General features: G+C 42.3%; 1 protein-coding gene across 5 annotated transcripts in view; it reads right to left on the bottom strand.

The window, feature by feature from the left end:
* The window catches only part of plxna1b (plexin A1b), a 204,921-nt gene that overhangs the window by 32,474 nt on the left and 153,125 nt on the right, over positions 1-19,322 (bottom strand). For all 5 annotated transcript variants that reach the window (XM_028575902.1, XM_028575905.1, XM_028575904.1 and 2 more), the window contains exons 11-15: positions 14,699-14,795; positions 12,019-12,209; positions 5,802-5,953; positions 2,498-2,621; positions 2,199-2,335 (exon numbers count right to left, since the gene is read on the bottom strand). In XM_028575902.1, the coding sequence (XP_028431703.1) occupies positions 2,199-2,335; positions 2,498-2,621; positions 5,802-5,953; positions 12,019-12,209; positions 14,699-14,795 (701 nt within the window). The remainder of the gene's footprint in view (positions 1-2,198; positions 2,336-2,497; positions 2,622-5,801; positions 5,954-12,018; positions 12,210-14,698; positions 14,796-19,322) is intronic.

Here is a 19,322-nt window from a genome sequence, read left to right as displayed (position 1 = left end):
AACTTTGTGCCGCTGCCAGAAACTTTGTGCTCCACTCCAGTGGCTCATTCCAGCGTCCCCTCCCCCTGTCGGGGGAGAGACACTACTGGCCCAAGCGGCGGGAGGGTGGCTACCTGTGAGACAGCATGTGCGCATCTACGTACAGTACGTGAGTAATCAGTGTGTCAAGCAGGTGCGCTTTGATATTTGCATATAAACACAGTGCACAGGTAGAAGATTAACACTGTGTCAGTATGTGTTTTGTGTCACTCGTCGTCTGCTAACATCCTACAGTGCACTGCGAGCGTGAGTAACTGGGTGTGTGTGCATTGTGCAGGCATTGTGGCAGGCGGCGCAGTGTGACATTTTGAACATAAGTAGAACAAGCTGATTCTTACACAAATCCTCCCCCGATATCTGCTGTGAAAGTGAAATCCACAGAAAGACTGAAGATGAGGGCTAAGATGAAAGAATGAAAACCTATTTTTGCGGCTCTATCCCGGCGGCTTGTGGTAGAGTGGAGTTGGGTTTGGATACTGAGCGAAAGCAAAAAAAAAACGGGGCAATTGTGCGTCTTTGTCTACATGGCTACTGTCTCCCAGTAGGCAATTTCAACAGCGTCCTCAGACGGAGAGGGGACTGAAGAGGGCAAAAATAAAAATGGTTTTCCACATTCCACTAGTGCTGTGTTTCCATGACAACCATTTCCACAACACTGTCGCTGCGGAGAGCGACTGTGGTGCCACGCACGTATTTTTGACAAGGTTGCGGCCACACAAAAGAAAGCCAAGAGAGGACACAAAAAGAGAAGGAAAGAAATGGGGTTGCAGAGGGAGATAAGAGGATGAGTGACTTGGGGTAAATAGGTTTTGATTAAAGCGGGGGCCCCACTGAATACAAAGACACATTAAAGAGATGGACTCAACCAGTTCATTACTTTGGCCATAAAGGTTATTGCTGCTCAGTGAATGAAAGGCCAAGACTATTATGCTCACCTTTCTCGGGATGTGCTACAGTGCTTTAAATTGGCCTTTACTTTTTCTTTTGATATGATATAAAAGAAACTTGATAGGTCCAAGCTCATTAGGTTGACCTGTCACTTGTTGCTTGAAAGAAGGGAACCACTATAACAAAAACTCCAGCATTATAGAGAATTTGCTCTAAAAGCGAAACAAGAAAGAAAGAAACAAGAAAAACTCTGGACCAGTGCCTCAGCGACAATGGAAAAATGTATAAGAGGAGTGTAAACATGTTCTCCGTTACAAATTAGTCACCTTCTCTAGCGAAGATTTTGCCTGAACATTCCATTTCAGTACATAGGTGCTTGTTTTAGTTCACTAACAATGTTTTCTGCGAGGTCTCGCTGCCATTTGCCAGACACCACACATGAGTGGATGTAGTCCAGAGCTCAGTTTGCTGTCACTTTGCCAGGAAGGGACTCAAAGAAACAATAGAGTTCTTGGCTGGAGGAATTAGAGTCATATCAAATTGGATCTTTGTCTCCTCTTCTTTAAATCCTGGCACAATCTCTTGCAGAGTGAGTGACAACGGAAGATAACGGTGGCACATTATTCTAAAAACTAAATTAAAAAAACAACTTATTTCAAACATAAGTTGAAAGCAGGAAAAATGTTAGTTACCAATTACCAGCAACACCATATCATTTCTTCCAAATTATAGTCATATCAAATGTGGGCAATGTACTTAAGTAATTCACAGCACAACTGAACAATGATATCAGCTTCCCCGAGAAAGGCTACACTGTCATTCTCACAATTGCTGTGAATTACAGTACTGCAGGTCATCCTTTTGCTGGCAGCATTTTTCAGACATTCTTCAAATCAAAGGCTACCAGGAAAAAATGTTTAAAAAAGAAAACAGGAAATAACTATAATTATCAAAACACGGAAGAACTGTAAAAGATGGCAGATGGCAAGTAAAAGAGGGGTGGGGAAATCATTATGAATGGTAATTGTCTACAGAGGAGGATTAGCGAAAAAGAAAACTTCAGAGTCAAAATTAACTTTTTTCTTCTTCTTTTTTTTACATATTTAAGCTCTTTTGCTGCATACACATTGTTCTCCACCATTTGGAGACCTTTTATCAACACAGTCCCTGCCTCCAGAACAGCGCAATAGATGTTTAAACTGTCCATTTTCCCAGTGAAATCAGCCTCAGGTATGACCATAGATTTATTTAATAAGTAGAACTTTGTTCACCTCTCGAAGTGGCAGGGGTGAAGTCCTATCTTCACAGATACAGCACTGCCTGCATTGAGATGACTGCCTTCAATGGTGATCCTTGTTCCTCCAGACAGCGGCCCAGTGGAAGGAATGACACGGGTAAAGTATGGAGACTAAGGAGGGACACAGGTAGAGGACAGGTTGATAAATCATTGCTGCTGGGCTTCAACAAAGATGTCAAATACAGTATCAAAAACATTAAAAAAGTGCTTTGTCTTGGCTGTAATTTTATTCAGCTGTGCTCTTAAAACACACACACACACACGCACACTTACCACAAAGGAGAAGGCCTTGGTGGAGACTGCTTTGTAGTCGGGGTGAATGCAATCCCTAACACACACTTCTACCTGAGCCTCCTGCACCCTGTAACCTGTTGCATCATTCAGCCGGCACACAATCCTGAAAAAGGGAAACACATGGGCGGGGAGATGAGTTCCATTATTACTGCTCCCAGAACAAATGAATGTCAAGGTTTTCTTTTCAATGTTTGCTTAATAAAGCCATTTCAAATAAAAAAAGATGCTTGGCCGAACAAGGACCAAGTGAAGGAGAGACAGAGGTGCAGAACAGATGATAGTGATTTCCATCTCCAAGTCAGAAAAAAAATCTAATAGTTCTCATTCATAATATTAGAAAAAGCAGACCTATATAATAATGAAAATCTGCAGTGCTAAGACAGGGCGGAGTATTTGTGTGTGTGTGTGTGTGTGTGTGTGTGTGTGTGTGTGTGTGTGTGTGCGTATCTGCATTAGTGTTTACTGTAGAACCATAAGCCTCGCACTTGGCCCTGGGTGCTGGCTGGCCAAATGAAAATCCACCAGAGAAATGATTGAATGAGGGGAGGAGTGGCAGTGTAGCTCACGCGGAGAACACACACACATACGCACACTTCCTTCATGTTTCACACACTGGAGACACACTTGACTGTTAATTAGCCAGAGTGAACGAATGAGACAGAGAGAAAGGGCGATAGTGCAGAGGAGAGAGGGAGGCAGAGAAAGAGAGAGAGTTAAAGTGGGAGAGGCTGATTAATTGAACAAGCTCATATCCTACACATCTCCTCTGCTTCCCTCCCTCCCTGAGATGAGTTATTAACTCTCCTGCTTCCATCCTCCCTGCAGGTGGCCATGGCAACTGCGGCGACAATGAAATTCACATTTCGATGCTTTCGTGTGTTTCCATTGTTTTTATTTTCCCTTTCATTTATTCCCAGGTCTCCCACTATGACAGGGGCCATGATTAAAATGCTAGACAGCTCTCAGTTAGAAACTGCAGCTTAACTTGCCTCATTACTGCACAGAGTGCAATGCAGGTGGCTACATTGAGCTGTTACTACGTGGTGAGAAAGACAGAAAGTTCATGGTACATTTGTAAAGGTGACAACATCACAGGTAAATTACACCACCCCTCAATCAAATACCTGAGGTGGAAAGTGATGGTGAAAACTTAAACATATGTCAAATTGTCACACAGAAACTACTAATAAGGCAGTAAAAAAAGGTTATACCAGGTTCTGTTTCTCCACACTACTGGCAATAATTTACTTTTCTCAATGTGGAATTAAATCCATCTAGTAAATATTTAATGAGTGAGGTGAATGAAAAGCCTACTAATGCAAAAAGAACCAGAAGTGCTGCATTTTCTTGCAATTTCATTTCATTTCAATTCAATTTTATTTATAGTATCAAATCATAACATAGGTTATCTCGAGACACTTTACAGATAGAGTAGGTCTAGACCACACTCTATAATTTACAAAGCCCCAACAATTTCAACAATTACAGTAATTCCCTCAAGAGCAAGCAGTGCGACAGTGGCGAGGAAAAACTCCCTCTTGGGAAGAAACCTCGGACAGACCAAGGCTCTTGGTAGGCGGTGTCTGACGGGCCGGTTGGGGGTGTGATGAACAGTGGCAATAATAGTCACATTAATAATGGAACATGGAACTCCATTCACAAAAACAGGGAATGTGCGAAGCTGTATATGAAGTACAAGTGCTGGCAGAGAGAAAAAGGCAGCCAGAGTGAGAACATATGTGTCTACATTTTGCCTAACAGTCAGCACAACTCCTTCTCTCCCCTCTCTGCACCAGCTGACCTTTGACCTGTGCTGTCAGTCCCGTAACCCTGTCCTGTCTCCTGTGCTACAGATCTGATAGGGTCACGGGAATGACGAGAGCGACCAGGCCACTAATGGCACCGTATGGCTAACATCACTTTTAATTAGCATGACAGCCTCACTGCCAGCCGCGCCCTCCTCCTCCTCCTGCGGGTACCATGGCAACAGGCCAATGCCGCGTTACTGGGTTGACAGGGTTAAGTGTAGACACCTTGGTGGTTTCGGATGTAACAGCTAGGACAAAATGAAAGAAAAAGCTACAACACAGAACCACCTATTACTCCGCGGCTACACGGGCAAATTTAAGAATGGTATGTTCTGTCTGAATACAACAAGGTTGTAAATTATAAATCAAGGCTGACATGTCACTACCATATTTCTAAACCCATTCTGGGGAAAGCTGTCATGGCTGGCGAGAGCTACACAGCATTCTGTTGTCCTGGCTGTCAAATCATCAAAGTCACATTTCTTAGTTTCCTTCTTAGTGAGGGGGCAGAGAGAAAACTAAATCAGCTGGGACTGCGCTGCAGAACTCAGCAAATGGAGCATTTGCGTACAAATGACAGCTACATAGTCACAAATAGAATATTGAGGACACCTCCAGCTGTGACGAGCGTCCCCAATTTTTCCTCCTCCTAAATTGTATTTCCTCTGCTTCCAGATGAATTCAACATAAAATAGAGAGTGTGACTCGTGTAGTATCACTAAAGGCCCAGATCTTTCTGGGTAGCTATAATAGTGCAGTGCCAGCATCACACTGGCTGTTGTTGGAAGTCTTTTTTTCTCATTCTGAATAAAATCAAATTATTGGTTCCCATGATATTACCAAAGAAGCAATGAGGCAACCTGTTTACAGTTAAAACAAAGGGAATTCTTTGTCATTTCCAATTGACTGAACCTATAACTCAAGAGAAATCGAGGAGCGATGATTGTTTACTGCTGTTGCACAGGTAATACCTTTTTCAGAATATACTAGTTCAGTTATTAAATGGGAGTTAAGTTCCACCCGAGGCACCCGCCATGATTCACAATTTCCCAGAAAGCAGTAAACATAACTTAATCAGTGGGAGCGTCACATGACACGCTTTCTTCTGTGGAAGACTATTTTAGAAGATGCAGTATGGCCCACCCACTTCAAGCTATTATTCTGATTATTAGTGATATTAAGTTGTTCCACGTAAACTCAGCTACTGCCAGATTTACATGGACTGCACTTAAGTACTAAGAATAGCAGTACCAAACACAGCAGGAGCCTGTTTGCAATGGGGAAGTGGTGTTTAACTAGTGGAGTTTTTGCTGAAACAGAGGCCTGTGAGAGAGTTCCAGTGTTGTGCTTAGCACTCAGTGTCACATCAATATTGGACACAGACAAGCATGGGAGTGGAGAGTCTCAGAAACAAGGAGCCAGAGAGTGAGTTGTGGGAGTGAAAAGATGAAGACAGAGAGATAGTGTCAACGTACTGCTCGGCACTGATGTATTGGTCCTCCTGAGGGTTGCAGGTCACCTTTCCGATGCGGACTCCACTCTGGATGTCTTTGAACTGCAGACCCAGGTTCTCACCCGTGATGGTCAGCATGGTTCCTCCCTGCCTGGGCCCAGTTTCCGGAGACAACTGGTTGGAAGAACAAATTAGAGAGGACATACACCATGTTAGCCACAACAATATATTGGACAATCATTTTTTACCCAAAGCAGTACATCATAGAAGATATATTGTATGTCAGCATGAATGACAGTTTACTTAAGTCATTATGGCCATCTCCCATTCTCAATGAACCAAATACTTGCTACCTCATTAAGTGAGATGAAAAATGACCTTGAATCCATTAACTCCACCTCAACTCAGTCAAACATTCACAACCTGCCAACTCGCACACTTAACCTGGACCCACCCATCAAGCCTTCACTTACATCTCTCATTTAACCTTGTGACGATTTATCTACTGAACACAATTACTGCGCACAGCGACCTCTGCTCCCTGTCTTTTCACTAGAGGTCTGTGAAAGGTGTGCGGAGGTGCTAATGGCTACCCGAGGCTAGCCTAGTCACTAATCACAGTCCCATTCATCCAACCCACGACACAGACAATGGTCCCTTTGGTAATCAGTCAATACTACCATAATTAGGGCTAAAGCTAATTGGATTAGAACCTGGTGGGGGTCATTTGTCGCAGTGGGGTGGGAGGAGGGTGAAGGGGATGAGATGCTGGCGGTTGGGTGTGGGGCTGTGGGTAAGGTCACACTTTGACCTGGCTTGCCATAAAGGGAGGATACAATGGACGATCAGTGATTAAGCTCCCATCAGTCCGACATTTCCCCTGTAAGTGCGAAGCCCCATGTGAACTGCATTCGAACATGCATTCACCTATGATTTTCTGTTTTGTGTAGATAATACAGATAGCACACAACAGCTGGCAAATCCACTGGCAGCAGAAATTCTCCCTGAGATTTAAAACGTGTTAAAGAAAAAGAACGACATTTTAGGAAATACGTTATTTTAGTTTCTTGTTGTTAAATGAAAAGTTCGATACCATCATGCTACACCCTGCTACATCCTGCTGTGCCTTGCTACACCATGAACTACTACAGCTACTATTGCTAGTCATAGTTCCATTATTTTTATTGTGACTATTATCGCCACTGTTCATCGCACCCCAACCGGCATCGTCAGACACCGCCTACCAAGAGCCTGGGTCACTGTCGCACTGAATTACTGGAATTGTTTCCAATTGATCTTTGTAAATTATAGAATGTGGTCTAGACCTACTCTATTTGTAAGTGTCTTAGGATAACTCTTGTTTTGATTTGATACTATAAATAAAATTGAATTGAATGTACCGGTAATATAAAGCTACCGCGAGGAGCTGGTTAACTTAGCCTTCAAGCATGTATGTAAACATGACTAACTTGACCTTATGTTTACCGCTCAGACATCAGAGAATAATGTATCAATCTTCTTTTCTACCTCGCGGGAACAAAGTGAAAATATCGAAACAATATTGAACTATTCTTTTGAGTGTATCTACTTTCTCGCATATAAATCAGATCCACTCTCTCAACCTGCTCTGTACAACTCTTTTTCTCCACCTGGTATCCTAACAATGATCCCCAGTCGGACATCATTATAGAAATGGTGGCGGGTTAGTAAGAGCCACAGGTGTTCAGGACACCATTAACAGAAACACACAATGGGAACAAAGCCCAGTGTCATTCAGGCCAGAACTGAAATGCCACAGTGATATAATTAAGGAGTGTTTTTCATCTTACGCCAGCTAGGCTTCTGATGAACATCCATCCTCCTTCCGTCGCCCTTTCCCTTTTCCTCTCCGGACTTGTGTCTTTTTAATTCACTCTCTGTCTCTTTCTCGGTGTGCCTGAATGCGTATATTTTAGCTGGAGACAAAAGAGTGAGTGGGACATAGTAGTGCCCCAGTCAGAATCTTCAGATATGGTAATCAAATCTCTCTTGCTCTATAAGCACTGGCTTATCAAAACACACACACAACTTGTTACATCCACAACTAAACAACGCAAACAAAAAGCCCTTCTTGATAAAAGCCACCAGCCTAAACACTCGCTCTATTCTCTGCTCACTGTCGCGCCGTTCCACACCCATTCAAATTCCCTTTTTTCCCCTCTTCGTCTCCAACTTGTCCCGTTGTGTCGGAGGCTTTGTGTGAGGACTATTGTGGCCGGCTGAGCAGCAGTGCACAGATAGCATCTGCTAGTTATAGGAAAAGGAGGAGGAAGGGGGGAAGCAGGGGATGCAGAGAGAAATGATATGAACATGGCGTAAGGTTTCTGAAGTTTATCTGTGATGTGAAAGACTCTCAAAAATGAAAAGTCACACACATACCAATGGAGTTAATGAAGTGAGTGATGACAGGGATAAAACAGCGAAATGTTACTATGTGAAAAAAATTATATGATTGAAGATGTAAATCCTTACAAACATGAAGAACAAAACTGAAGTCAAAATACTATGTGGGCCAACTATATTACTGCTGCTGAAATGTTTAGATGGTAAAATCATTATAAAAAGTAAATAATCTCAATTTAGACATGGGAAGGGTAAGAAGGAAAGGAAGGGAAAGTAAAAACGATCAAGGGGTTGAAAGGGGAAAAAAAATGCTTGAAAGTGGGAATGAGGGACAGAGGATACAAGGAAGAAAAGAAAGTGACAAGAAAATAGAGGTAAAGAGATCTGGCAAAGGCCAATATTGCAGCTTAACAATACATGAGGGGAAAATCATTGGACTTTAGCAAGTACACACGCTGTTAAACTGGACAAAGGCACGCACACTGAAACTATTCCATGCTATGCCAGGAAGATTACAGTATGCACAAACACAAAAAAACACTTTCGCATATACAAAAGATTGCAAAAAGGCAAAAACCCACATAGCACAGAAGTGTGCCACATGCTTGAACACAAAAATGCACACACCCACACATGCACACACAAACACGCTGGTCTGGCTTGTGTTGCTCTAATTGGTTTCTAAGGGCTAGCTGTAATGCTCTTCCTGTCCCCTAGGAGAATGCAGGCAGAAGATGATGGATGATGGAGGGCCAGGCAGCATCCAAGGCCAGTACTAGGACACTGCTGCACTACACTGGGAGACAGACTGTGTGTGTGTGTGTGTGTGTTTGTGTGTGTGTGTGTGTGTGTGTGTGTGTGTGTGTGTGTGTGTGTGTGTGTGTGTGTGTGTGTGTGTGTGTGTGTGTGTGTGTGTGTCACTATCTGTGAATGTGATTTTGAGGAGACCATACAAGTCATGCATTGTAAGTTGTAGCTTATTTTGTTTCCAAATGTTAAACATTTTACATCTGAATATAGGCTTCTCAGACTTCTCTTCCAGACTTCTCAGAATGTGTTTGCCTGTGGTAGTTAGAGTTTTCTGCTTGTGTGAGTGTATTTGTGGATGCATTCACACACACACACACACACACACACACACACACACACACACACACACACACACACACACACACACACACACACACACACACACACACACACACACACACACACACACACACACACACACACACTGTGTGTTTGCTTGCTGTGAAAGGAGAACTAATTAATCTTAGTGCACAATGTCAGTGCACTTTAACAGTCAAATTCTTGGTCTAAAACCAAATCATTTAGAGCCTAAAACATCAATTGCTGTGTTTGGAGAACAGTACTTAGGTGCCAGAGTCATTAGTGGAACGGTACCCAACTGCACAATATTGAACAACATTGAATGGGCTATAGCACACTTGGAAATGAAACCAAATGGGTTCAACGCTTGCTGCTCTGAAAGCTTTGGATAGCTGTGTTTATGTGTATAATGTCTGTAAGTGTGTGCGTGTGTGTGTGTGCGCGCGCGCTTGCGGTCACACTCTCCAGTGACGTTTCTTTCCCGGTCAAGCACACATTCTCCAGTCCAAATGAAATTAGCGGCTAATCCGCTAGCTAATGGCCACAAAGCAGCTAGCATGCTGCTAAAACCAACAAAGCAGCCTGAAAAAAAGAAATGAAGAAGTGGAGTAATATTCAATTTGTGTGGTGGTTGCAATGCTCTTTGGGAGAACTTGAAGATGAAATGGCAGAAGAAAAGAGAGAGATTTTCTTTGTCGCCTACGGATGTTCTTTTGGCATTAAATGTCACACTGTAAATGTCAAAGGTGGTGAAGAGAGGTTGGCAGCAGAGTGGCTCGGTGATAACGCCTCCTCCACTGCTTCTCTCTTCCTCTATTCTTCTTTGTCTCTTTCCTGATCTCAAACCTGCAGTACGTTTCTCCTCCTGCTGTTTTTGAAGCTCTTCTATGCCTGCTTTTTGACTGCCACCAACATCTTGCCCCGAGGCCAGGATTTACCCCTCAATATTCATGCAAGAGCACATGCTTGCACGCGCACACGCCTTCCCACCCCTTCATACCAACCCCCGCCCCCCTCCCCATCTCTCTCGTACATACAAAACCCAATTGCCTCTGTACGCTTGTTTCAAAGAGATAACTGAAGCGAGCAAGAAGAGAGAGAGAGAGAGCATTAGCGAACAGATTTATCTATGTGCCAGTGCCCCAATTATCCAATATCTCCATTACGCATTCAGAGAGACGAACCCGTGTCACACAGTAAATGCACTGAGGGCTCCAGCCGTACAAGTCTGCATCATTGAAATGGGCATGCATTATAAACCATACATACATTTCATTTAAATAGAGAGAAATGGCACTTGTTTTGACTGAGATGATGATTCGTCTTATTTGAGATAAAGTTTTATTCAAAGGGAAAAAAGGAGCGTTAAAAGCTCGAGGAGGACTGATGGAAAGGAAAAGAAGGGAAAAAAGCAGAAGGACAAATGAGAACAAGCGAAAGGGTTGAACGCCAAGACACGTCTCACACAGCGGTGCATGGCTTTCAAACCAGGCTGTGTGTGTGTTCCTGAGAGCGTGCATGTGCGTGTCGGTCCCAGTGGTGAGCTGTAGAAACTGTGACCCAAGTCAGTCAGACGAGGACCACCGCCACGGTTACCGGTGGCAACAGATGGGTAGGCCATGGTGTTTAGACGCCTTACCTCCCCCAGCCTGTCAGATGCGCTCATAGTGGGACACAATTAGCACACTTCCACGTTCTGTTTCTTTGTCAACCTCCTGCGCACACACACTCCAGACAACCACACTCTCTGCCTCCTCAAGTGTGTGTGTGTGTGTGTGTGTGTGTGTGTGTGTGTGTGTGTGTGTGTGTAGAGCTATCATCTCTAATCATGTCACTGTGTTCAGTCTTGGTGTGTGTGAACTGCCTCCTCCTGGCTGGCCCATCTGTGTTGTGGTTGCAGTCATGATGATGGCTTCTAAGTTGTCTATCCTCCCTGCGGCCTCCCGTCCTACAATGTCCCCTTCACTCGCTGAGGCCAAACAATGATGCAGCACAGGTAGGAATGTCTAATCTCTTCTTTTGGAAAACTTACTTTTACTAATGAGCTGACTTTGGCAATCCTGTGATTTGCGCCAACAGGCATGTCTTCAGTTTCAAAGTTTACCAAACAAGAGGTAATCACAACCCTGTTACAAAGGGCATATTGTCACTTGAACCCCTCTTCCCTTCTGGCCCCTGCGCTGAAAAAAAACCTGACTTGTTTGTTGTTTAGGAGGTCAAGTTGCTGGGCAACGCACACTGCATAGCAGCTGAAGTGTCTGCTTTAACTTCAGCAGTGGTAAGAAAAAGAGGTTTTCTTTAACTTGGCTTTAGCAGCTCCATGCAATGTTGATTTTACAGTGGGCTGTTCCCTGGCCTCACAGACCTTGGGGTGTTAATATGTGTGGCAATGGCATCAGTTAGAATGTTTGACCAAAAAGGATAAACTTCATGAGGTTTTACTTTATGTAGTGAACTGGCAAATGTATATATATGCTGTATATACACATTTCTGCTAGTTTATTTTTACCTTATATTTATACCTTGGATACAAATGGTAATATAGCTTCGTAAAATTTAACTTGTTTGTTGTACACTAACTGCTTTAGGGTGTATGTTGTTGCATGTACAACATGTGCGCTCAAAGAGATGCAAGTATGTGCTTGCATGTACATATGTGCAGTTAGGAATGTGTTACCCTGCTGAGCTTCAGGAGCACACGGAGCTGCTATATGGTGTGAGCATGTGTTGTTACTATGACGGCTTACCTTGGTGATCTTGGGGTGTGCACAGCGGCTGTTTCCTGTGGTGGCATGCATCCAAGTGTTCTCTGGAGGAGTACACTCCTGCCTCAGGGAGCATTTCTTCTCCTGTACGCACCAGCCACATTCAAACCTGGGGTTTGCCTTCAGACACATCCCACAGCTCTCCCTCAGGGCATAGCACTTATACAGGTGGGCTGGTGAGGAGAAGAAAATTAGGTTATAATAAAGTATTATTATGGGGCATGAGGCTGGGGGGAGAATATAGTTACCTCACCATCAACATAGTTTGTGTTGAATTATTACAGTGCAAGCTAGACAAGTAAACAAACAACCTGAGTGGTAGAACAGTTTGAAAATCAACCAAATACCTTGATTTTAAGTTTCTCAACTTCCACACAAAAATTCCAAAACTTCTTCAATGTCGCTGAGACTAAATTGAGTTAAGGCACTATTTCCCAAAGGGAAGGGAAATCTTTTTTCACCCTCTCTGCTATTCCATCCCCAAATCCCATTGGTCATGGAGCAGCTTTAAAGCAACCCTGTACCAATTACAGGCTAATAAAACGACTCCTCTCTAATTACATTAACATATCAGTATTTAAGACAAGTGAGCATCGCTCACACTCCACCAGATGATTATCATGATTGAGAAATAGGAAGGGGGCTGGCAGTGAAGAGAGATAGACCGAGAGAGGGGGAGACATCTTCGAGCTCTAGGTCGCCTCTGGTTGCTCTTCAGGAGATTTACACTTGAGATAACACACAACGCATAGACACCGATGCATGCCGCTGATATTATGTACTGTCAATACTGCTGCATCTAACAGATGCTATTTAGCAACACTTTGTCTCTGGAAGAACCATTGACTGTCAACGCATTCTATGTTGCCTCTATGAATATAAACACCCCATTATTGTGGATTACAGTGGGGTCCCTATGTTCATACACATACGTCCGGTATCAGTCAGAGCCAGCAGCCTGAGATATATGTGAAATTTGAGACTTCAACAGCTTGCTTGGTACATTTAGCCTACATCAATAAATGGAACAAAGTGACACTGTGGTATTACCTTACAATACTGACAAAATGGCAGTGATCACAGATTTCAGAGACGTAACCTCTTCTAATCTGAAATACTACAAATAAATCCCTGTTCCTTACTGCATCTTTCACCATCAAAGAATAACGAACAGGACCAGACGATGCAGCTCCCTCTGTTGCACAAAACTCCTTGTGCATGTCATCAACAGGCCATATTGAACCCAGTGGTAGCTGCAGATGATGTTACTTTGCCTCACAGCATGAGAATAATGTTACAGACCCCTGCTGTGCTGTACAGGCCACAATAATTATGGAGACAGCAATATAAAGACTGTCCTACTAGTAATTATATCCAACAGACATGATCTCATTGTCTTCTCCCACAGTGGTGCATTGAGTATGTGTATGCGTTTAATCATTAGACTCATGGTCCTTTGTCTGGAGGGTGAAGCGTGATTATACATTAGTGTGCACACTATATAATACTGTTTTATAAGTGGGTATACGTTGAAGATTTTTTTTACCAAATAAAAAATGTTAGAATGTGCATTGTGGAGCTGAAAAATGAGTTGCAATGATGCAATGTTTTTTTTGTTGTTGCCCATTTTATACCTAACTAAGGCATTTTGCACCGTCTGTGTGTATTCATCCATGAGCCATGCATGCTAAATAAGGACTGAATTATGAGCTCACTGTCTAACACCACTACCGGCCTAACAAATAGTTGAAATATATCTATAACAATAACACTGTTTCCAAGGTCAAGAATGAACTGTAAAGCTCAGTAACAACCCTTCTCTGTTGGTGATTATCATTGACAGAAAATCAATTATTAATCAATGTTCAAATGTGGGGAAAGTAACCTTGAGCTGCTTTCTGAAACAACATTGTGATGGATGAATCTTACCTAGCTTTTTTCCTGTCAGTGTAAAATCAGATTTTAAAATGTGCTAAAAAGCTCTGGTTTTCCTAGGTAGATCCCCAACTTTTTTCAACAGATTAAAATGTAATCCTCCATTGCAGAGAGAATGTGTGTGTCTAAATTGATAACTTTAAAACTGGTTTATCAGTCATTTGACTCTTCACTTTACTACTGTGACCTGCTACCACTACTTATTTGCTACCTATTAGCAATGACAAGAGTCTTGTGGGGTAAAATCAAAATCAGAGCCTTGCGCACACGCACGCACACGCACACAGTATATAACAGTGTTTGAGCCCTTTACAGACCAAGAATATCAACTGCAAATGGTGGGCTGGCCGAGGGATTTTGGTCACAATATAAATGATTTACTATGCAGTTAGAACTGGTTTTTCAGAGAGTCACAAAACTTCCAGCAGGTTTTGGATTCTATTTCTTTGAGATGCTTTATCCGCCATGACTCGACTCAGCTGAAGATAAAAAAAAACTGACACAACAAATCATCACCGCTTTGGAAATGCGATGGATTGTCTATACTGTAATGTCTGTTGTTAAAGGTGATACATGTTAAAGGTTAGGACACATGAAGAGAGATTAGAATAGGTTTATACTGGATGGCACTCTCTACTCCTCCCCAGTCTTTTGTATAGTAATATAATTTGCTCATGCAGATTAATACCTCCTTGAGCCAATAATGTACGACACCACATTAACTCACCTTGGATGTTGTAGGGGTTGTCGATGACAAAGTTTCCGTTCCAAACTACAGACAAATCCACTGGCAGGTCACTGATGTCATTGCCCTCGTAGGCATACTGAAATACAAAACAACATCATCCAAATTAGCATTCATAGTCACATGTCGCTACCTAAATCAACAAATTGTTTATACCAATAACATTGCTGTAAGACATTCAATGTCTTTTAATAACATTTTAAATTAGTAAAAGAGAAAAAAATAATTTGCCAATACCAAAAGCAAGCTCAGTTCAGCTAGTGGCTGGTAGTAATGTCATCCCCTGCGGTGCTCACATAGTTGAAGGGCCATAAAAATGAATGATGAGAGACAGGCTATATTGTGATTTTAACACGCAGCACATCCGCCGCTGCCTGGCAGAGCACAGAGTTGATTAAGAGATTGGAATCCCCATCACTGTATGACTCATTCCATTCCAGTGATGAATGAAAAGCCTAATATATCTCCAACAATAATATTCTCATCTAATTTCATTTTCGCATCCTGAACTAATAAGAGTTTAAATGTAATTGACTCGTTGTCTGCATTATCAGTTTTATGGAATCGCTTTAAATGACAACAAGCTTCAAAAGCGGCGTGATGTGATGGCGGTGTGTGAACTGAAGGAGTAACAGAGAAAGAGCTCCTGTGAGACCTCTCTTAACCTCCGAACAAATACATTATCAATTACAGTTATCAAATTAAATGCAGCTTTAGAAGTAACATCGCCTCCCCAATCCCCCATCACCTATTTTGCATTATTAACTACCCCATTCATTAGTTCATTGACACAACATAAAACAGATGCTAGATTGCAAGAGTGTGTGAGCTAGTAAGACGTGAGATAGGCCATGTTAACCTAATGCCTCTGTCAGTCAAAGGGTACCCAGTCCCTCTCACTACCACTGGAATGGTCACTATCTTCGATAGCCTCGGGCTAAGAGATAGCAGGACTATTCTCTTCAAGTGAAGTGGTGATAAAATCCCATGTGAAAGCCCCAAGCCTGAGGATATAAGGCCCTCACAGATTGAATCTAACTACAACTTGGCCACTATGTGATATCACCCACTCCAATGTGATTCTGTGAGATTTATCTGTAATAATAGTGAACTGGAATGTATATGAGGGGGAAAGCACCAAGAAATGTGCGTAGAGAAGATAAGAAAATGAGAGGACACAGCAATGTCACAATGTGTGAATGGCTGATTAATTCATTCTTCACTTTTTGCGATTGGATGGTTTACATTCAGCGGGCCCTGAAGGCGGAGATGCTGATATCCAAATGAAGGAAGACGTCTCAATATATCTCAAAAGAACTACTCCTTTGCTCTTTGAGTTCATTTTAAGGGGAATTTCTCTTAAAAATGTTTTAGGCACATTTTGGGGCTCTAATTTATTTAGTAGCCATGAACTATTGAAGAGGAAACTTTTACCCCGGAGTAGCTCCACCTGGGAGCTGGCCTGCAGAACACCCAACAAGAAAACTTTTACAGAAAGGGAGATGGAGAGAGACAGACAGACAGAGACGGAGTGAGAGAGCAAGGTATACAGCACCACTGCACTATAATTAGATCTTCATAGAGCTGAAACAATTAGATTAATTAACAATTAGACTAATTGATTAGTTGAGCAACAGAAGGATAATTGGCAACTATATTGATAGTCAATTCATCTTTTAAGCTATTTTTCAATCAAAAATAGTGAAAAGCTCTCAGGTTTTATCTTCTCAAATGGGAGAATTTGCGGCTTGTCTTTGATATACATAGTACATTAGTAAACTTAAATACCTTTGGACTTTTGGTCAGACAAAACATGAATTGTCATTCATTCACAATTAGTTTTTACGATTAATTGAAAAAATACTCGAATGAAAAGTAAAATGAAATTGATCGTTAGTTGCAGCCCTAAATCATCATGAGTATTTTGTAAGCGAGATGTATCTTCTCCTTAAATGATATCTTAGGACAAACAACACGCCATGTATGCTAAAGCTACTGTGGTGGGGTCATGTAGAAAGTGAAAAGTAATGTTGAGTTGGCTGTTGGGTCGAAGAATGGCTGTTGGGTCGAAGAGACAGAGGTGGAATGAGCTGGGACAAGTGGAGTGCAGGAAGCAAAACAATGAAAAGATGGTGAAAAGAAGAAGGAAGGAAGTGGGTAGGGAGAGGTTGAGAGAGGATGATTCAGCAACAAGGGTGAAGGAGAAAAAGCGAGGGCAAGATGGATAGAGAGAGGTGATTGTGTGTTATTCTGTGGACACCATTCATTTACACATGGAATAAGAGGCTGGGGCTGGCCTATAAGCGCCTGAACTGGTGGGGGCTAAAGTGAAATTGGCATTTTCAATTTGTTCCCTGACATGTCTGCCTTGGTCTTTTCACACATTCCTCTGCCTCACACTCTCTCGCAATCCTCCTTTCCACCCCCTCCTTTCTCTCTCTCTCTCCCTCCCTCCCTCCCATTATTCCTTCCCTTTACCTCTTTACAAACCTCCTCCCCCATCAATCTCAGTCAGACTTTCTCTCCCCTACCTCCATCCCCCAGAACGCCCACAGTCAAACAAGGAAATATGGAGCAGATTCCTCTATCGCATATACCAAACATGTCCAGAGAAACACATGTGCACACTGTACTATAAATATACATTCTGCACACGGGACAGTTTCCAAGAGACGGATGCCAGCGAATGCATCAAAGATGGATCGCATAGTCAATACAGGAAATAAAAAATGATAAATAAAACAACATGAAAGCACAGGAAGATAAGACACTCACACAACAACACATATTTTGGAGGACAGCTATTATTTGTCTCCGCTGAAGTCCGAGCATATGAACTTCTTCAATCTTTCCCTCCCTCCTCCCCTCTCCCCCAGGAGACCACCCAGTCTGCCTGGGAACAAGAGCACTTCCTCACTGGGTAGATATGGAGAGAACATATGAGTGTGTTTGAGTGTGTGTGTATATGCATGCGAGACAATGAGAGAAAAGAGAAGGCCATGCACTGGACACTGCACTGAGAACATGTGGAAAGAGTCAAAGAAAAGCAGCAAGAAGGAGATAAAGAGAAAAAATGAGGGGCGTTATCCAGCTAAGGGCAGGATCATATTTATTAGCAACCGTTCAAGCCGCTGAAGAGGTTTCAAAATTTTGCAACTATTCTCTTGACAATCAGGCTGGCTTGGCCATTAGAACATAGGAACTCTAGATAACATAAAGACGTCACACAGAAACAGCACAGTGGCCCAAAACCAGTGTTGTAATGTACTTAAGTAGAATTTTCACGTACATATGTACTTTACTTAGTTATTCATATTTCCGGAAACTTTTACTCCACTACATTTCCTAAATAAAATGTATACTTTTACTTCTCTACATTTCCCCTAAGCATCTTAGTTACTCGTTACTACTAAATGAAGTCAGAAGAAATGTGTTACACTGGAAAAAAGCAGGTTTGACGAATCATTACTCCTAGATTTCAAGTTAATGGATGTTCCATTCCAGGTGGTGACGTAATGCCTGTTTGCTGCCAAGCGGAAAAAAAAAAAAAAAAAAAAAAAAAAAAAAACCCATAGGCCAAAACTAAAAAAGAAGAGGAGGAAGCATGATAGTGTCAGGGAAGCAGGCCTGCTGCAGGCTCTGCCGCCAACGTAACCAACGATGACCACACAGAAGACAGCGGTGAACGGGGTGAGGATGAAGAGAACGTTACAAACCTTTGGCCATAAAGTTCATAATCAGAAGTTTTTTTTTTACTTCCAATACTTAAGTACATTTAATATCAGAAGATTACTTTTGATACTTAAGTACAGTAAATATTAGCTACTTTAAGACTTTTACTCAAGTAATATTCTAAAAAGTGACTAACTTCTACCAAAGCTATTTTCTGGGAAGATACTTTTTTTTACTCATGGATTGCTTTCAAGTACTTTATACAAGGCTGCTCAAAGTTGGAAGTGGTCAAACCCAAAACAGCAGCAGCAATAAAGCTCCATTAAGCTATATTTTATATAGACATTGAATCAAGTGACTGCTCGTTAAGAGAAAAGGTTGCTAATTGTTTTGGTTGGCCAGAATGACAAAATCCAAACTATGCCAGCTCATATACAATGTGGGACAGCCTCTCCTAGGACAGGACGCCACACAAGCCAAAACCAGAGCTAAAAGTTCTTCAGGTGGCAACTCACAAGACAAGACACTGAAATGGATATTTGGTCAAAAGACAGGCAGTTAGTGAATATGTACAGTATTGAATGTGTTGGTGGTTTTTCCACAACCCATAAGTCTTTAATGGTGTCTCAACTTCAAACAACAGGAGCTTAAGGACAATTTTCTTCACACAATTCACTGCCAAATATGTGGCAAGTTGTATATTGTATCCATTTCTCTATTTCAGTGTCGTTAACTATGTCTTTTCTTGTTGCACTGTTATATCCCCTCGGGAAGACAGGCTACAGTAAAGGACATGAGGTCAAGCTTCCTTCCACATCCATCCCCGCTTCTCTGATGACCGGCCAATCAGAGCATGGCCTGATCCCCTCTGGATCACACGAGACGGGCCAATTCCGCTGATAGAGAAATAGATGATAGATGTGTGTGGACCTCT

Source organism: Perca flavescens, chromosome 4, assembly GCF_004354835.1.
Source record: "Perca flavescens isolate YP-PL-M2 chromosome 4, PFLA_1.0, whole genome shotgun sequence".
NCBI classification, from domain to species: domain Eukaryota; kingdom Metazoa; phylum Chordata; class Actinopteri; order Perciformes; family Percidae; genus Perca; species Perca flavescens.
Note: the sequence above shows the minus strand (reverse complement) of the source record. Positions and strands in the feature narration are given on the sequence as shown.